The sequence below is a fragment of the Drosophila serrata genome, unplaced genomic scaffold (genome assembly GCF_035046125.1).
Source record: "Drosophila serrata isolate PLE 108 unplaced genomic scaffold, ASM3504612v1 contig_362, whole genome shotgun sequence".
Lineage (NCBI taxonomy): Eukaryota > Metazoa > Arthropoda > Insecta > Diptera > Drosophilidae > Drosophila > Drosophila serrata.
Genome location: NW_028257260.1, coordinates 2917261 through 2934125, shown reverse-complemented (window position 1 = coordinate 2934125; position 16865 = coordinate 2917261). Strand labels below are relative to the sequence as shown.

General features: G+C 35.8%; 1 protein-coding gene and 3 long non-coding RNA genes across 4 annotated transcripts; all 4 read right to left on the bottom strand.

Annotated features, from left to right (window-relative positions):
• Nucleotides 1–1487: 1487 nt before the first annotated feature.
• On the bottom strand, nt 1488–3462 carry LOC147642744 (uncharacterized). The gene is made up of 2 exons (XR_015273108.1): nt 3292–3462; nt 1488–1732 (listed from the first exon to the last, which is right to left on the bottom strand). It is a non-coding gene; the product is annotated as an uncharacterized LOC147642744 (long non-coding RNA).
• Nucleotides 3463–7512: 4050 nt separating this feature from the next.
• LOC147642743 (uncharacterized) lies at nt 7513–7991 on the bottom strand. Its single transcript, XR_015273107.1, has 2 exons — nt 7847–7991; nt 7513–7782 (listed from the first exon to the last, which is right to left on the bottom strand). It is a non-coding gene; the product is annotated as an uncharacterized LOC147642743 (long non-coding RNA).
• A 639-nt stretch (nt 7992–8630) lies between these two features.
• Nucleotides 8631–15386, bottom strand: LOC110176077 (uncharacterized). The gene is made up of 16 exons (XM_086839242.1): nt 15232–15386; nt 14894–15200; nt 14768–14818; nt 14658–14711; nt 14533–14592; nt 13917–13970; nt 13792–13851; nt 13674–13727; nt 13541–13600; nt 13416–13469; nt 13291–13350; nt 10984–11034; nt 10878–10920; nt 9052–10815; nt 8786–8985; nt 8631–8704 (listed from the first exon to the last, which is right to left on the bottom strand). Exons 1-14 carry the CDS (start codon nt 15384–15386, stop codon nt 9053–9055), a joined length of 2826 nt encoding a protein of 941 aa, XP_086695368.1. The 3' UTR covers nt 8631–8704; nt 8786–8985; nt 9052.
• On the bottom strand, nt 11102–12487 carry LOC147642742 (uncharacterized). The gene is made up of 2 exons (XR_015273106.1): nt 12431–12487; nt 11102–11161 (listed from the first exon to the last, which is right to left on the bottom strand). It is a non-coding gene; the product is annotated as an uncharacterized LOC147642742 (long non-coding RNA).
• Nucleotides 15387–16865: the final 1479 nt, after the last annotated feature.

Sequence of the window (16865 nt, the reverse complement as noted above, 5' to 3'; positions counted from 1 at the left end):
AAAGAGCCACGGGGGAAAAATATCATGAAAATTATTAATAGACCGTTCGGAAAAGCGTCGAGATCAAGAGAGAGATAGATAGAGAGAGAGATCTGCAAGATATGTTTTTCCCGCTGCGGTTCGTTAGATTCCCAATGAGCGATGGGCTGGCAAAGATGCCGAAAGACATGAACAAATCATCAAATCAACTCGGGATTTATTTTAGAAATATTGTAATTTTTTCCCCATTTCGCTAGCCGCATTTTGTTTCGCCTTTGTCTTTGTTTATGTTTGCCCAGCGTCGGCAGCTGACGTTTGAATTTGTTTATAAAGTTCTTTGGCTTTAAACATTAAAAAAAAGGGGGAAAGCTAAGTGGTAGATTTTTTTAGTTTTCTAAATACATTAGTGCAAAATTTCTTAATTCAATTTGTAACCATGTTGCAAAAAGAATCAAAGAGTAAAGTGTTTTCAAAACCGAGTTAATTCAGAAAGATATTCATTGATCTGAAATAATATTAAAATGTCTTTCATTAGTACAAAAAATATAAAAGCTTCTGCTATAAGGTAAAATATTAAACAATTATTTTCCTTAACTAAACAAAAAGGATTCATTTTATTTATATTTTATCATTCAGATTACAATTCAAACTTAATTGAAACCCAAAAGATGAGTTTTCTTACCATTTTAAGTTAAAGAAAAACACTTTTACAAATATTTAGTGTGTTGAACAAGCCATAAAAAATGATTTCAGCATAAAACCACAGGAACAAATTTTCAAATTCCAGTAATCTGAGAACATTTCTTGTTGAACAAGACATTTGAAAATACCCAATGAAATTGTTGTTATTTTTTTAATACCAATAAGTAAACAAAGCACCTTTGCGGTGAGCAATTGCTTTTGAAAAAAAGTGATAAAAAAAACCTATGCTATTTTCAGAACATTTAATTATTCATTTCCCATTATTGAACAAATAATAAGCGATGGGTAATCATAAAAAAACGAACAAATATATTGCCTCATCCGCACTTCATCACAACCATAAAAAAATGCCTTTGGCATTCCATTATCTAAATACTTCTTTCCATGCTAAGCGAGAACAGAAATATATCTTTATTTTCCTTGGCTCTCGCCAATACTTTTTGTGTTAATATTTATTTATATGAAATATTCTTTGATTTCCCATGAAATAGGTCAGGTTTTTTTCTGCGGTGAGCATTTCATCGCGTATATTTCTCAAAGCGGAAGTGTTCAGCCAAGAATTGGCCACAAATCAGCGGACTTAGCTCATAAAAAACACAAGAAAAATACACAAAAACAAAAAACCGACAATCACTTGGCTATTTGATTCGATCTCAAGATCAAATGGTATCTATATATGTATATATAATATTGTATTTACACACCTTGAGCCACTCCACTTAGCCTCAAAGGCAGCCAATTTGGCTGCCAAACATTTTGTCCGGTTTTCCAGCAATTTTCTCTGCGTGCCTCGTTCTCGTGTTTCCTTTTATTTTTGTTTTTTAATTGGCGATTTATAAATCGAGGGATTTTTCACTTGTCCAAAGTACTTTTCCCTGTGGCTTTTCTTCCAGTTGCTGCTGTATATTTGTTTGTTTTTCTTGCCTCACGCACTGCATTATGCTGACATTATTGTTGCCACTTCTTTATACATTTATTTCGGAATTATTGTGGTTGGACTTTTCATTTGATTTTTGCGGCAAGCTCACAACACCGCACGTTGTTGTTCTTGCTGCTGTATTATATTTGGTTGTTGTTTTTGCAAAATTGGTTATTTCGTTTTGTTTGATGTTTATTTTATTTTGTAGATTTTATATGTTGAATAGAAAAGAGCACGTTAAAAAAATTTGTAAAAAAAAGTTTCGGTCGCGTGTTAGAAACCAAAGAGGAAAAACAATAAGGAGCGTCCAGTGGCCAGCGGCACGTGTGTGTGGGCGCGAGTATGCGTGAGTGTGCGTGCCCAGTGCTAAGTGGGAATGCTGTTCCAGCTTCCGTTTCCGCTCTGCACTGCACTGCACTTCCGTTCCGTTCCGTTCGGCGTTTCGATCTCGACACGACTCCGCGACGCTTGTGCGTCGCAGCTCGCTCGGCCTCTGCTCGGGCGCTGCCGCTGCCGCAGTCGCTGCCTCTGTCGAGGTCGGCGTCGGCAGCGACGCCTACCGCACTGCAGGCAGAGAGTGAGAGAGAGAAAAGGAGAGAATCGACGGCAGCTCTCGGGAGTTGCAACTCCTAAGATTTTTCCCCCAAAAAATTTATTATAATAATAATAATAAAATAATAAGTAAATTGAAAATAATTTTTTAAGCTATGCCTAACTTGCATTTATCATTTAGCCAACAAAATGTAAATTTGTTTAATTTTAAAATAACTTCTTGAACCACAGTTTAAATATGTTCCTTAACACATAACAGGATTTAGGGAATGTAAATTAAGGGGAACTACAATATATATGATTAATTTTTAATCAAGAAATCTGTTTGTTTATGTGCTGGTTTAAAAAAGCATTCAAATTTGCAAGTTATATTCCAATTTTTAAAACCTAACCACTTTCTCTGAGGTCAACACTTTATTTTGTCTTAATACAACAATAATAATTAGAACTTTAATATCAATAAGAACAATTACTTTAACTGCAAAGTAAAACATTTACTTTTAGATAATCTGATTTCTTAGTTGTAAAAAATTCAAGAAATTTCAGAACAGGTTCCAAAATTTTCAGAATACATTTCTGAATATTCTTGATGATTGTAATTAGTTAGACTTTTCTAACTTCAACGTTTATTAAGCCAAACTGCCCAAAGTTTTAAATTTAAACGGAAGTTGATAAAGAAAAACTGCATTATTAAGTCAAAAATATCTTTTGCTACTTAATTAAAATCTGGCTTATGTTTTTATGAGCACACACTTTATTTTAATCCTCAACCTATTCACAGTATCCAAAATAAACTCCTCAGTTAAGTCACTTCAAAAACACTTTTAAAATCTTTAAAAATTCCTTAAGAAGGAACCCAGCAACTCGAAAATAACCTCAAAAAACTCCATCCAACTCGGAACTGCAGTTTTCGAATCCCTCACACACACGCACACCACAGCACTATCGTCACACACACGCGGTGGAATAACGGTTGCCAAAAAAAAAAAAAATGAAGAAAAAAAGCCGAAGTAGAAGAAGAAAAACCGCAAGAAGAGAGTTTCGGGGAGTGTGAGTGGAGAACTGAGAACTGAAAGGAGAATCGAATGACTGTGTTGGGGATGTTAGAATCTGAGAATCTGAGCGGAGAAGACGCAGACCCGTGAACGTGTGCGAACACGCGGAAAAACAAATGAAAACTGTTTTTGCTGCAGGGAAAAACGAAATACGAAATACGAAATTTCAGAAAGCCAAAAGCCGACGCACACGACGACCGCCGACGTCGGCGTCGGCAGCGCACCGAAGCTCCCGCCGAAGGCGCAGCGTTGTCTTCGGCAAAGACAGCAATGCAGCAAGTGTGCGACCGAGATGGGGCTAGAGAGCGTGCCACACGAGCGATGCTACGAAGCTGCTTCGTGCCCTGCACTGCCGGCGTCGCTGCTTTGCTGCTTGTCTGCTCACTGCTCACTCTCCTGCGGGCAGCGGCAGAGGCAGCAGCAGAGGCCGAGTGAAAGCTTTCACGTGGAGTTCCCGGCAACGAAGGAGAGAGAGAGAGAGAGAAAGTCCCCATGCCGGCTTGCTGCTCCTGCTGCAGCGGCTGTTGTTGTTGTTGCTGCTGTTGCCGTGCATGTTCCTGCCTGCTGCATTGCGAGGCATCAGTAATTGACAAATTGCCTACATTGAAGCGCTAATCTTTTAAGGGAGCGCAAGTGCGAAAGGGATGGCCGGAGGCAGGAAGAAGGCAGGACAAGGGGCAAAGCAAAAAGTAAACTACGAAATGCAGCTTAGTTAAAACAATTAAAAATTAGCTCTCCAAAGAAACAAACAAATAAAATATTATATTATAGTAACGTAAAATAGTAATGATTAAAATAATCATAAAAATTAGGACTTATTATTATTGTTGAATATTTTTAAAATATTATATTTCGTATATTTGTTGTAAGAAAACCACAGAAATGTCAAAATTTTTTAATACTACTTTGTTATTAGTTTGCTTTTGTTATTTGTTTATTTTGTCTTTTTTTATTTAAAAAAAACAGCTATACTTAATTCAAAATCACCAAATTCCTAAAAATGTATTTCCTAATTAATTAATTCTTGAGAGAATAAGAAAAGTTTAGCCAGCTAATTTGAATAATTAACTAAAATTTAGTTTTATATTATTCTCATAAAATGACAGTTTTTGAGACTTTTTAATGCTTCTTAGCACAATAATTTGGCAAATTTCATAAATATTTAAAAGGCTTCATATGTAAACTGCAAGTAATCTATTGTTTTATGCTTTTATTTGTTTGTTTTCCTTTGCAAAATCACTTCCTCTGCCAAATAAACATAGAAAAATTTCCTGCGCCTGAGGATATGCAATACAAATGGGGCCAGTTAACAGTAGCTGTTAACGGGTAACTGCTAACAGCATAAAAGCTGCCGCAATGGCTGCTAGTTAACAGCAATGGCCGCCTAACAGATCGCTGGCCAAATGCAGCGCCATGTTAAAGATGGCAGCGCAGTCGTCGAATGGCGACGGCAGAGCGGCTGAAGCAGGCGGCGCTGTCGACGCCGGCCGAAAAAAACACGTTTTTGTTTCTGTGCAGAAGGCATTCACACCGAAAAGTTTTCACAGCTCCTGCTGCACGTGCTTTTCACGTTTTCCCGACCCCAAGCATCCCCCACTCACCCCCTGTCGCTCGTTCTCTTTCTCCTTCTCTCCCTCTCTCCCCCTCTGGCCCCTGTTCTCTTTGAGGTTTTTGGCCTAACCGGTTTTTTGGTTTAAATCATTTTAGTTAACAAAAATATTGCATATTTAAGAGGATTTTTATTTAAATAAATTAAGATTACTAGAAAAATATTTTAAATGTATAATATATAAATATATAATATATAACAGATTATTTATTAAGGGTTAATTAAAAGTATATTATAAATCTCCATGAAATGCATCTAAGTATTTAAATTAATAATTTCTTGAAAACTTAAAACCAAAGCAGGGTCTTTTATATTTTATTTTAATAACAAATAATTTACGAATTAAATAGAATCGCGTTTAAAATAGTATTTTAAAGCTGTCAGTCTAAAATATCTTGAATTTAATTTAGTTAATAAGTATTCTAAATTAAATTAAAAATTTAATGTATCTGTTTTTGATATTTATTTATATTTTAGCTCTCCCTCAAAATGTATAAAGGATTCAAATAAATACCTTTGTTTCTGGTAAGTTCTTTTCAATATCTCTATATTTCTACTTAATTTAAATACAAAATCCTTGTTTATTAAATATAAAAATATATACAATAGCAAGAAATACCTTGTTTATTAACTGGTTCTATTAATATTATTATAAATCTGCAGTTGTTTGAGTTAGGAATGTCACTAAAAATATAGGCACAAAAAATGTTTACAAAAAAATGCACTAAAAATTACACAAAAAAATAATTTCACTAAAAAAAATCACAATAAATTTTACAATAAAACTTCACTATTAATGCGATCAGAAAAATTGGTTCAAAATACACCATCAAGAGAGTTTCCCACACACGCACACAAACAAAGACTCACACACACACGCACACACACACTGACGTCACAGGACAAGCTTTTGTTGTTGTTGTTTTGTTTCTGCTTTATTTAGGTGATGCAATCGAATGCCGCATTTTACACACACACACACACTTAAAACACATTGCTGCGCTTTCCCTCTATATTCCTCACACACTGACACTGACAAACACTCGCTCCAAATATATATGTATGTATTTCTTTTTTGTTGTTTACTGTTACGCGAAGTTTTCCATTTTGCAATTTAGTTTTGGTCATCGAGTTGCATGTGGCTTTTATTTCTTGTTTGTCGGCTTCTTCAGCACGAATTTCGAGGTGAAAAGCGGCGCGTGTTAATGCACCACTTCCTGTTGGGCTACTGTACCGTTATTATTTTGTGCAATGCCGGCAAAAGAAGCGCTTCACAACTCTCTCTTTTTCTCTCTGTCTCTTCTACTCTTTGGCTCTCTTTTTGCTCTCCCGGTGGCCCGATTTTCCGCTCTCGATTCGCTCCCGGTTGAGCGATGTTCGCCATGCAGCAGGAAAACTGCAATGTGAAAACTTCGGGCATGCGATTTGAAAATTGTGTCGTCAGCTTGACACAATTTTCCAGAAATGCGCCTGGAATCAAGCCTGTGCGAAAAAAGTAGGAGTAAGAAGAGGAAGCGGTAGAAGAGGGAAACCAAAAATGGGAACGGGAATGGGTTCAAAATCGGAGAGCTTTGCAGATGCGCATTAACTTCGGCTAACGGGTTTTCGGGATTCATATGAGGATTCGGCTTTGGCTTCGGATTTGGGCTAGGATTCGGGCTTCGGCCTTTTTTTTTGTTGATGTAGGTCTGGATTTTCAGGACACGTGTCCCCGGTGATTCCCGGTGGGTGGTTTAATTCCCTGGGTGGCCCAATGATGGCTTGGCTGAATTTCGTTTTTGCCTAGCACTAGTTTTGTATTTATTTTATTTAAAGTTTTCTGATACATTTTAATATATTTTTTTATTTTTTTTTAAATTAGAAAGTTATTTAAATAAACAAAATAAAATACTCTGATGCTGGTGTGCGTATCAGTGTGTGTGTTTGTGTGTGTGCGTGCGAGTTCAATAGCATTTTGGCAAATAAAAAAAAATAAATAAAGCCAGCAGCGTGCAGCAGCTGCAGTGAGTGAGAGAGAGAGCGGGAAAGCAAACTCTCTGTATTCTGTAGCCAACAGACAGTGAGAGAGCATGCATCCTGCTCTCTGGTAACTTAACAGAACTGTAACATTTGGCCAAAAGGAAGCTTTCGGGAGCACGAAAATTCATGCAGGCGAGTGAAGCTTCAAGCAAAAGGTCCTGCCAGGTGATCGTTTATATTCAAAGATCCGCAAAACCTAACCCAAAATATATATTCATAAATATTTCTTATATTATGACATACATTAAATAAATTAAATATATGTAAATATAAATACAACGACCAACTTCTAAAAATAGTTAATTCACTCAAATTTCCAGTTAAAATACAATAACAACTTTTAACACAGCTGAGGGTTTGGAAGTACCGATAAGATATGGATTCGGAAACGAATTTTGGCTTAACCCAGTGGCTCCTTAAATGGGTGTTAGAATGTGTTTCTAAATGATAAGCATGAGTAAGCTGAACGCCACTTAAAAAGTAATAGAAAAATTGATAGCTTTTACACAGAAGTATTGGTAGATTCTATACAGAAATATGCTTCTGTTCAAGGAGTACAGAATTCTTAATAGAACGAAGACGCATATATTCATATACCTGAATGTCTTACATACCACATACTTCTTCAGGCATGCATTTATAAAGTCATTCCTGTTGCATATAACATTTTACACAAATTTTGTTAACCGTATAAAGTTCGACGGTATTTAAAACGTATTTATTCATAATAACGTAATATACTATTGAAAATGATTTGGCTTAAACAGTTCTTGTGGTCAGCTTGCTTTAACAATGACATTACAAACTTATAATTTTGCGAAATTTACGAAATAGTTAAGTTTCCTTAATTTTCACCGGTAACTCGGGTGAATGTGACTGCGGAATCCTTTAAGAATATTTCCTGGTTGAGATACTCCAAGTCATCTCTTCTATATAGAACATTTCTACTGATTAGGAAGTACAGCATTATTTATGGAACAAAAAAGAATATATTCATATATTATTGCTTACCTCTTACTGATTTAGGAATGCATTCATATGGTCATTCTGTTTACATTTAACATTTCTTAAAGTTCAACGCTATGACCACATTAATTACTTATAATAATGTAAATTTAAATAAAACAGTTCTTTGAAACACCGCTTGCCTGAAAAAATAGCATTAAAACATTTCCCAAATAGTTTACAACTTAAGTTACCGAAATTTCTGCCAGTATTTTGAGTGATTGTGACTGCAGATTCCTTCACTGTCATCTCCAGGAGGAGGTGCTCCCTGTTACTCCTTATAAATAGATAGCTTCTATATAGAAAAATCCTACAGTTCAAGAAGTAAATTCGTTATAGAACAATAAAGCATATATTCAGAAAAATATTAAATACCATTTGCTGATTTATATGTAATCATTTTTGTAACATCTAATAGTTCACACAAAATTTCGTACAAAGTTCGACATTATAATGTTTTCAAAACGAAAGCTGAAACTATTTTTGAAATCTGCTTGCCTGAAAAATAGGTTTACACACTTATAATTTTAAGAGATTTTCCAAATAGTTTACAATTTAAGTTACCTCAATTTTTGCGGGTAGTTCGGATGAGTATCCCTACCTCAAGTTTACTACCTCAAGTTTATCCCCAGGTAAAGGGTCTCCTATCGCATCTAATTCGTAGATTCTATAATAAGTACATTCATTATAGAACAAAGAAGCATTTATATATGTATAACAACTTACCACTTGCTGATTTAGGAATGCATTTATATGGTCATTCCTGTTACACCTACTATATCACACCAAATTTGTTAATCGTACAAAGTTCAAAGCTATTCCTAACGTAATACAGTTTTGAAAACAAATTTGGCTAAAACAGTTCTTGAAATCCGATTAGTTGAAAAAAATATTTCACACTTATGGTTTTAAAAGATTTTGTAAATAGTATATAATTTAAGTTACCTTAATTTCTAAAGACCCCTTCACTCCCATCTCCAGGAGGAGGTGCTCCATATCACGTCATATTGGTTACTTCTATAAAGAAAAATCCTACTGCTCATGAAGAATATAATTATATTTGAAACAAAGAAGAATATATTCATAAATTATGACATACCAATTCCAAAACGGTTTGTCTGAAATTGATCTTTAAATCCGCTAGCCTGAAATAGAGCATAAAAAACGTATGATTTTAAGAGATTGCTTAAATAGTTTATACCATAAGTTACCTTAGTGTCTACGGATAGTTCGTTGAAGTGTTCCCGCATATTCCCTCACGTTGATCTCCATATAGAGCGGCTCAGTGTCATTGCTGGTAAGGACACGCAGATCCTGTTCTCCCAGCTGCATGAACTGAGTACCAGATTCAATGAGCTTCTGGCAGTCCTGTGTCCTGTGCAATGGACGCACCTGCAGGATACAACTCCTGGTGGCATCCATGCGTCGATTCACAACGGTCAACAAGACATGCACCGGCTGCGGGAGATCAACGCTTACCACCCACACGGTAAGGATATCATCACGCCGCCCACCTTCGGTGCTTTGGTTCCGACACACCATCACAAACATGGGCAAATGCTTGGGGTAACGGGCAAATTCGACTGGCAATTTCCTATTCCGTGTGGGCATAAAACGATTACCCGGCAACATGGATGGATCTCCGTAGACACCAGCATAGACTATCACTGACATGCATGTGTTCCGGCCAATACTGTAGGTTCGCGGATTAAAGATCAATAACAGACGATCGTTTGTGAAAACTTCGCGAACCTCCAGGCCCCGCTCATCGAGGTGGCACATTAGCTTGTGGCTCAGGATAGTCTCGTTTGTTATTGGTGGACAGGATCTACCGCCAATTGGGCACATATACTTGGTCTCCCAAGTTGGCAATGGCCAATCAGCTGGTGGATGCTCTCGAAAATGCTTGAAAAACTCTTCATCCGATTCGGCTTGCAGCGTGCGAAGCTGTTGGAACCTCAGCTCAGTGTCCTGCATTCGCTCTCTTGAACTAAGCCTGTCGAATTGGGAGGCAAAGTATCGAATCCTTCTCTGGGTCTCCGACCGGGATCCATTGAAGAGTGGCTTAAGCGAGAAGCCGCAGTCCAATCGATCTATTGGCTTAAACTGAAGCTTATGAACTCTACTGTAGAGACCACCAGTAGGTCGAATTGGAGTCTCACTGCGACCCAACTGTATATCCTTTTTGCGCCAAATGTCCGTAAAGGTGTGACTAGAGCCCAGTGAAGGCACTGGCAAGGAGCATCGATGATCAGCCTTCTCTTCCGATGAGGTGCTGAGAACCTCGGGTAGATCTAGCAGGGAAAGATCTACTTCCGGTTGATGCCTTTGCTCATGGTTTTCCCGAACATTTTCGGCTTCTTTCTGATCCCGATTCTGGCAGCGATTGCTTTTTGAATAATTCAAACTTCTGGGCGATAAAAGGGTCTCCAGAAGAGGATCCTTGCCGATCTGTGGTTCCTTATAGAAGGTCTTCCATTTAAAAGCAGAACGTTTGGGTTCAACTTCCCGGGGTGCATTTTCACCGTTTGGCCTGAAATTAATCCTGCTTGAATGGGAAACTTTCAAGCGAGGTTCCGCAGATGGTTTTCGCCTACAATTGCAAGTCGGATAATTTGGTATAGCTCCGCCACGTATCCTTGGCATTTCGATATTCAAATCGTAGGTCTTCCTACTGCAGCGATCAGTATGACCTTCAAAGGAAGTGCAACTAAATGTTAGACCTAAAGAGTCTGTATCTGAGGGACCTATGGACTTTTCGGATTCTAAATCTAAAAACAGATCTATGCAACTTTTGGAGCTTTTCGAGTGGGTTGACTTTCGTGGATGATAATAAGGGTTCTTGAATGGCATTTGATTTGGCAATTTTGTGGAGGGTCCGCGAGGTGAGTTTCCCCTTGGAAGTGACTTGTCCTGCCTGCTATATTTTTGATCCCTCTCCATCTCCCAACGGCATTGCCTGTGCTCCTGAGGACCTAATGAGAGAATAATTTATCTCAAATAGCTCTCGTTTAAAGAAAAAACAGCTCGGCAATACTTAAGTTTGGGGGTTCAGTGGGACAAGAGCTAGATCTAGAAGGCTGAAAGTAGATTTGGTTTTGTTCTTCTATCAAGAACATTTAAATTAAATAGGAATTACTCACTTTATCCTCGTTGTAACCTCGTGTTTCATCGGAACGACTTGGTCCATATTTCTAGGAGTTTAAAGAAAGAAAATAGATGTTTTTTTTTTGTCAAGGACATTAAATAAGAGTTACTCACTCTATCCGACGCTAAAGGATAGTCGGATTCGTCGGAAGGACTTGCTTTATATTTCTGGGACTGCGAAAAATAATGTATATATTTTATTAATTTTCTATAAAGAACATTAAAATTGAATAAGAATTACTCACTTTATCTTCGTTGTAAGCTCGTGTTTCCTCGGAAGGACTTCTTCTATATTTCTGGAACTAAGAAGAAAGAAAGTAGATTTTGTTTTGTATTTCTATCAAGAACATTTAACTTGAATAAGAATAACTCACTTTATCCTCGTTGTAGCCCTGGGATTCCTCAGAAGGACTTGCTCTATATTTCTAGGAGTTTAAAGGAAGAAATTGAATAGTTTTGATCTATAGAAAATCCAAATTGAATAAGAGTTACTCACTTTATCCGAACCCAAAGGAAAGTGTGTTTCCTCAGAAGGACTTCGCTGATATTTCTGGGAGTTTAAAGAATGAAATAAGATGTTGTTTTTATCAAGAAAATAAATGGGAGTTACTCACTTTATCCGACCCCAAAGGAAAGTGTGCTTCCTCAAAGGGACTTGATCTATATTTCTGGGACTGAAAAAAAAAGAAAATCGATTTTTTGACATCAAAATTTAATAAGAATTACTCACTTTATCCTCGTTGCAGACCTGGGATTCCTCAGAAGGACATGCTCTATATTTCTAGGAGTTTAAAGGAAGAAAGTAAATAGTTTTGATCTATAGAAAATCCAAATTGAATAAGAGTTACTCACTTTATCCGAACCCAAAGGAAAGTGTGTTTCCTCAGAAGGACTTCGCTGATATTTCTGGGAGTTTAAAGAATGAAATAAGATGTTGTTTTTATCAAGAAAATAAATGGGAGTTACTCACTTTATCCAACCCCAAAGGAAAGTGTGCTTCCTCAAAGGGACTTGATCTATATTTCTGGGACTGAAAAAAAAAGAAAATAGATTTTTTGACATCAAAATTTATTAAGAATTACTCACTTTATCCTCGTTGCAGCCCTGGGATTCCTCAGAAGGACATGCTCTATATTTCTAGGAGTTTAAAGGAAGAAAGTAAATAGTTTTGATCTATAGAAAATCCAAATTGAATAAGAGTTACTCACTTTATCCGAACCCAAAGGAAAGTGTGTTTCCTCAGAAGGACTTCGCTGATATTTCTGGGAGTTTAAAGAATGAAATAAGATGTTGTTTTTATCAAGAAAATAAATGGGAGTTACTCACTTTATCCGACCCCAAAGGAAAGTGTGCTTCCTCGAAGGGACTTGATCTATATTTCTGGGACTGAGAAAAAAAAGAAAATAGATTTTTTGACATCAAAATTTAATAAGAATTACTCACTTTATCCTCGTTGTAAGCTCGTGTTTCTTCGGAAGGACTTCGTCTATATTTCTGGTACTAAGAAGAAAGGAAGTAGATTTTTTTTGAACTTCTAACAAAAACATTTAAATTGAATAAGAATAACTTACTTTATCCTCTCTGTAACCCTGGGATTCCTCAGAAGGACTTGCTCTATATTTCTAGGAGTTTAAAGGAAGAAATTGAATAGTTTTGATCTATAGATAATCCAAATTGAATAAGAGTTACTCACTTTATCTGAACCTAACGGAAAGTGTGTTTCCTCAGAAGGACTTCGCTGATATTTCTGGGAGTTTAAAGAATGAAATAAGATGTTGTTTTTATCAAGAAAATAAATAGGAGTTACTCACTTTACCCGACCCCAAAGAAAAGTGTGCTTCCTCGAAGGGACTTGATCTATATTTCTGGGACTGAGAAAAAAAAGAAAATAGATTTTTTGACATCAAAATTTAATAAGAATTACTCACTTTATCCTCGTTGTAAGCTCGTGTTTCCTCGGAAGGACTTCGTCTATATTTCTGGTACTAAGAAGAAAGAAAGTAGATTTTGTTTTGTTCTTCTATCAAAAACATTTTAATTGAATAAGAATAACTCACTTTATCCTCGTTGTAACCTTGGGTTTCCTCTGAAGGACTTGCTCTATATTTCTAGAAGTTTAAAGGAAGAAAGTAGATTGCTTTGATCTATAGAAAATCAGAATTGAATAAGAGATACTCACTTTATCTGAACCCAAAGGAAAATGTTTTTCCTCAGACGGACTTCGCTGATATTTCTGGTACTTGGAAGAAATAAAGTTATTGATCGTCTGTAAAAAACATTCAACTTGAATAAAAAGTACTCACTTTATCCGAGCCCAAAGGAAAATGTGTTTCTTCATAGGGACTTTCTCTATATTCCTGGGACTACAAAGGAGGAAAATAGAATTTTTTGATCCTTGAAAGATCCAAATTGAGTAAGAGTTACTTACTTTATACCGCCCCAAAGGAAAATGTGTTTCCTTATGAGGACATGGTCTATATTTCTAGGAGTTTAAAGGAGGAAAGGGTATATTTTTTATCTATAGAAGATCAAAATTGAATGAAAGATACTCACTTTATCGGACCCCAAAGGAAAGTCTGTTTCCTCAGACGGACTTCCTCTATATTTCTGGGACTGAAAAGAAAGAAAATTGATTTAGCATTGTTTTTTTTATCAAGAACTTCCAATTTAAATAAGAAATACTCACTTTATCCAACGTCAAAGGATAGTGTGCTTCCTCAGAAGGACATGGTCTATACTTCTGGGAGTTTAAAGGGAGAAAATAGATAGATCAAGGATATTCAAATTAAATAAGAGTTACTTACTTTATCCGAACCCAAAGGTAAATGTGTTTCTTCAGAGGAACTTTCTCTATATTTCTGGGACTACAAAGAAAGAAAATAGAATTTGTTGATCCTTGAAAGATCTAAATTGAGTAAGAGTTACTTACTTTATACCGCCCCAAAGGAAAATGTGTTTCCTCATCAGGATATGGTCTATATTTCTTGGAGTTTAAAGGAGGAAAGTTAATAGTTTTGATCTATAGGAAATCCAAATTGAATAAGAGTTACTCACTTTATCTGATCCCAAAGGAAAGTGTGTTTCCTTAGCAGGACTTGGCTGATATTTCTGGGACTTGGAAGAAATAAAGTTGTTGATCTTCTATAAAAAACATTCAACTTGAATAAAAAATACTCACTTTATCCGACGTCAAAGGAAAGTGTGCTTCCTCAGAAGGACATGGTCTATACTTCTGGGAGTTTAAAGGGAGAAAATAGATAGATCAAGGATATTCAAATTAAATAAGAGTTACTTACTTTATCCGAACCCAAAGGAAAATGTGTTTCTTCAGAGGGACTTTCTCTATATTCCTGGGACTACAAAGGAGGAAAATAGAATTTTTAACCCTTGAGAGATCCAAATTGGGTCAGAGTTACTTACTTTATACCGGCCCAAAGGAAAATGTGTTTTCTCATCAGGACATGGTCTATACTTCTTGGAGTTTAAAGGAGGAAAGTAAATAGTTTTGATTTATAGAAAATTAAAATTGAATAAGAGTTACTCACTTTATCGGACCCCAAAGGAAAGTGTGTTTCCTTAGCTGGACTTGGCTGATATTTCTGGGACTTGGGAAGAAATAAAGTTGTAGCTCTTCTAAAAAAAACATTCAACTTGAATTAGAAATACTTACTTTATCCGACGCCAATGGAAAGTGTTTCTCCTCAGCAGGACTTGGCTGATATTTCTGGAAGTTTGAAAGAAGAGATGTTTTATCAAGAATATTAAATAGGAATTACTCACTTTATCCCTCATCAAGGAAAAGAGTTCTTCCTTAGGAATTGGTTTATATTTCTGGGAGTTTGAAGAATGAAACTATATTATTTTCTGATCTATGAAAAACTTTCAAACTGAATGAGAATTACTCACTTTATCCGTCATTAAAGGAAATAGTTTTTTCTCAGGAAGACTGGGTTTGCATTGCTCTTTGTTGGAGCTTGAAGGACGTGTTTTCGAAGCCGGTGGATCTACTGGAGGAAGATCCTCATCCGATTCCTCACAATCCAAGGAATATTTCCTTATGGCACGCTCACAATGACGCTCAAAGTGACGCCTATAGTAATCAATAAACCCAATGCCTTGAATTGATTCAAATTCAGAAGAATCGGTGATTTCACACAGATTGTCATTTTCTTTTTTAGCTGTTTGGAAAATTAAGAAAAGGGCGCTGGAAAATCTTTACAGTTGAACACTTGCCTGAAGCCAACTTTTCCAATTTAGCTTCGAAGGCAGCATCAGCTGCACTATATTCTATATTCCTTTCCTGATTCCTTCTATTCTTGGAATAGTTTTCACCCGGTTCTGTCTTCGGCTCAGCCGAATTGGTTGTATTGTAATCCGAAAAGCAGAACTTTTTAGCCATTTTTAGAAAACAACAAAATTTAACAAACGAAAAAAAATATTAATAATAATAACTGTTTCACAAACTGCGGAAAATTTACTTTGAACTTTTCGATTGTAGAGCAAGTTTTATAATACAATAATCTCATGGATTGCTTTACCACATTACTTTTTTGAAACAACTTGAAATATAAATAAATGTTTTGTTTTGTTAAATTTGAAAAATGTGCACAATAATCCTTACAGTAGGCTATTCTCTCAAACCATTATTATCTGTGGGAATTCTTGGGAGAAGGCAAAGGTGTTAACGCACACCTGTTGACACACCTGAGCTTGTGGCAGTCAGTCTTATCTTTAGGTTGTAGCAGCTGGCTCAGCTGTGCTGCCATAAAATCGCGATCGTAGCAAGCTATTTTCTAGTCGCGGCTATTGAACACCTGTTCCACACCTTGTCCAAGCGGATCGATTGATAAGCCGACCTCTCGAGACCCTCGCCAGCCGTAAAATTATATAGCTCGGCAACGTCTTAATCTTATTGCCGGTGTGCTATCTTCTTGCCACTCTCCTCCGCCGTCGTCGTCGCCGGATGAGTCGAGTGATTCATTGAGAAATTTCAGAACTATCGAGTGTATGTTGTGGATTTTTTTTTTTTGGATTTGGGTTTCCGGTGAAATGGGACTCAAGTTCTTGGAATTCTAAAGGGGGGAACTTTTTGAAGTAATTTGTTAGTCAAATTTGATCGGAAAATGTCTTTAAAATTGGTTATAAGAGAGTGTATTTATGGTAGGGGATTTATATTTGCAGTGAACATTTAAACATAATTGTTATTTTTCCCCAGAACTTTATCTCTGCTTATATTATTGATAAGAAAATAGTGTATTCATCCCTGAATGAAATAGTTTTGATTAACATATAATCAATAAAACTAGAACTTGAGCATTATAAATGGTTTTCAAGTGTCTATAATTTAAAGGATTATATCTAAACCTTAAACATATTTTATATATCATCTATGGAAATGTTTTTGAGTAATTTGTAAATTAATTTTGGTTCATCAGAGTGCCATAAATCTCATTAAAATATCTTTGTTTCTTATATTAAAAGAAAATATCTAAAGACTTGAGACCTTTATTTACATTCAAAATTTAAACATAATTTTTATTGTTCCAAAAGCTTTATCTATGCTTATGTTATTGATAAGCAAATAGTGTATACATCCCTGAATGAAATAGTTTTAATTAAAAAATAATTAATAGTATGATTAAACTTGAACTATAAGCATTATTAATAAGTTTAAAGTCTATACAATTTAAAGAACTATATCTAAACCTCTATACATATTTTACATATCAACTATGGAGGTAATTAAGTAATTTGTTAATCAAATTTGTTCTGAAAATCTTCTTGGAATTTTTTATTTTTAGAGTCAAAATTTAAACATAATTGTAATAATTTTACCAAAGATCTTTATCTCTGCTTATATTATTGATTAGATGATGGT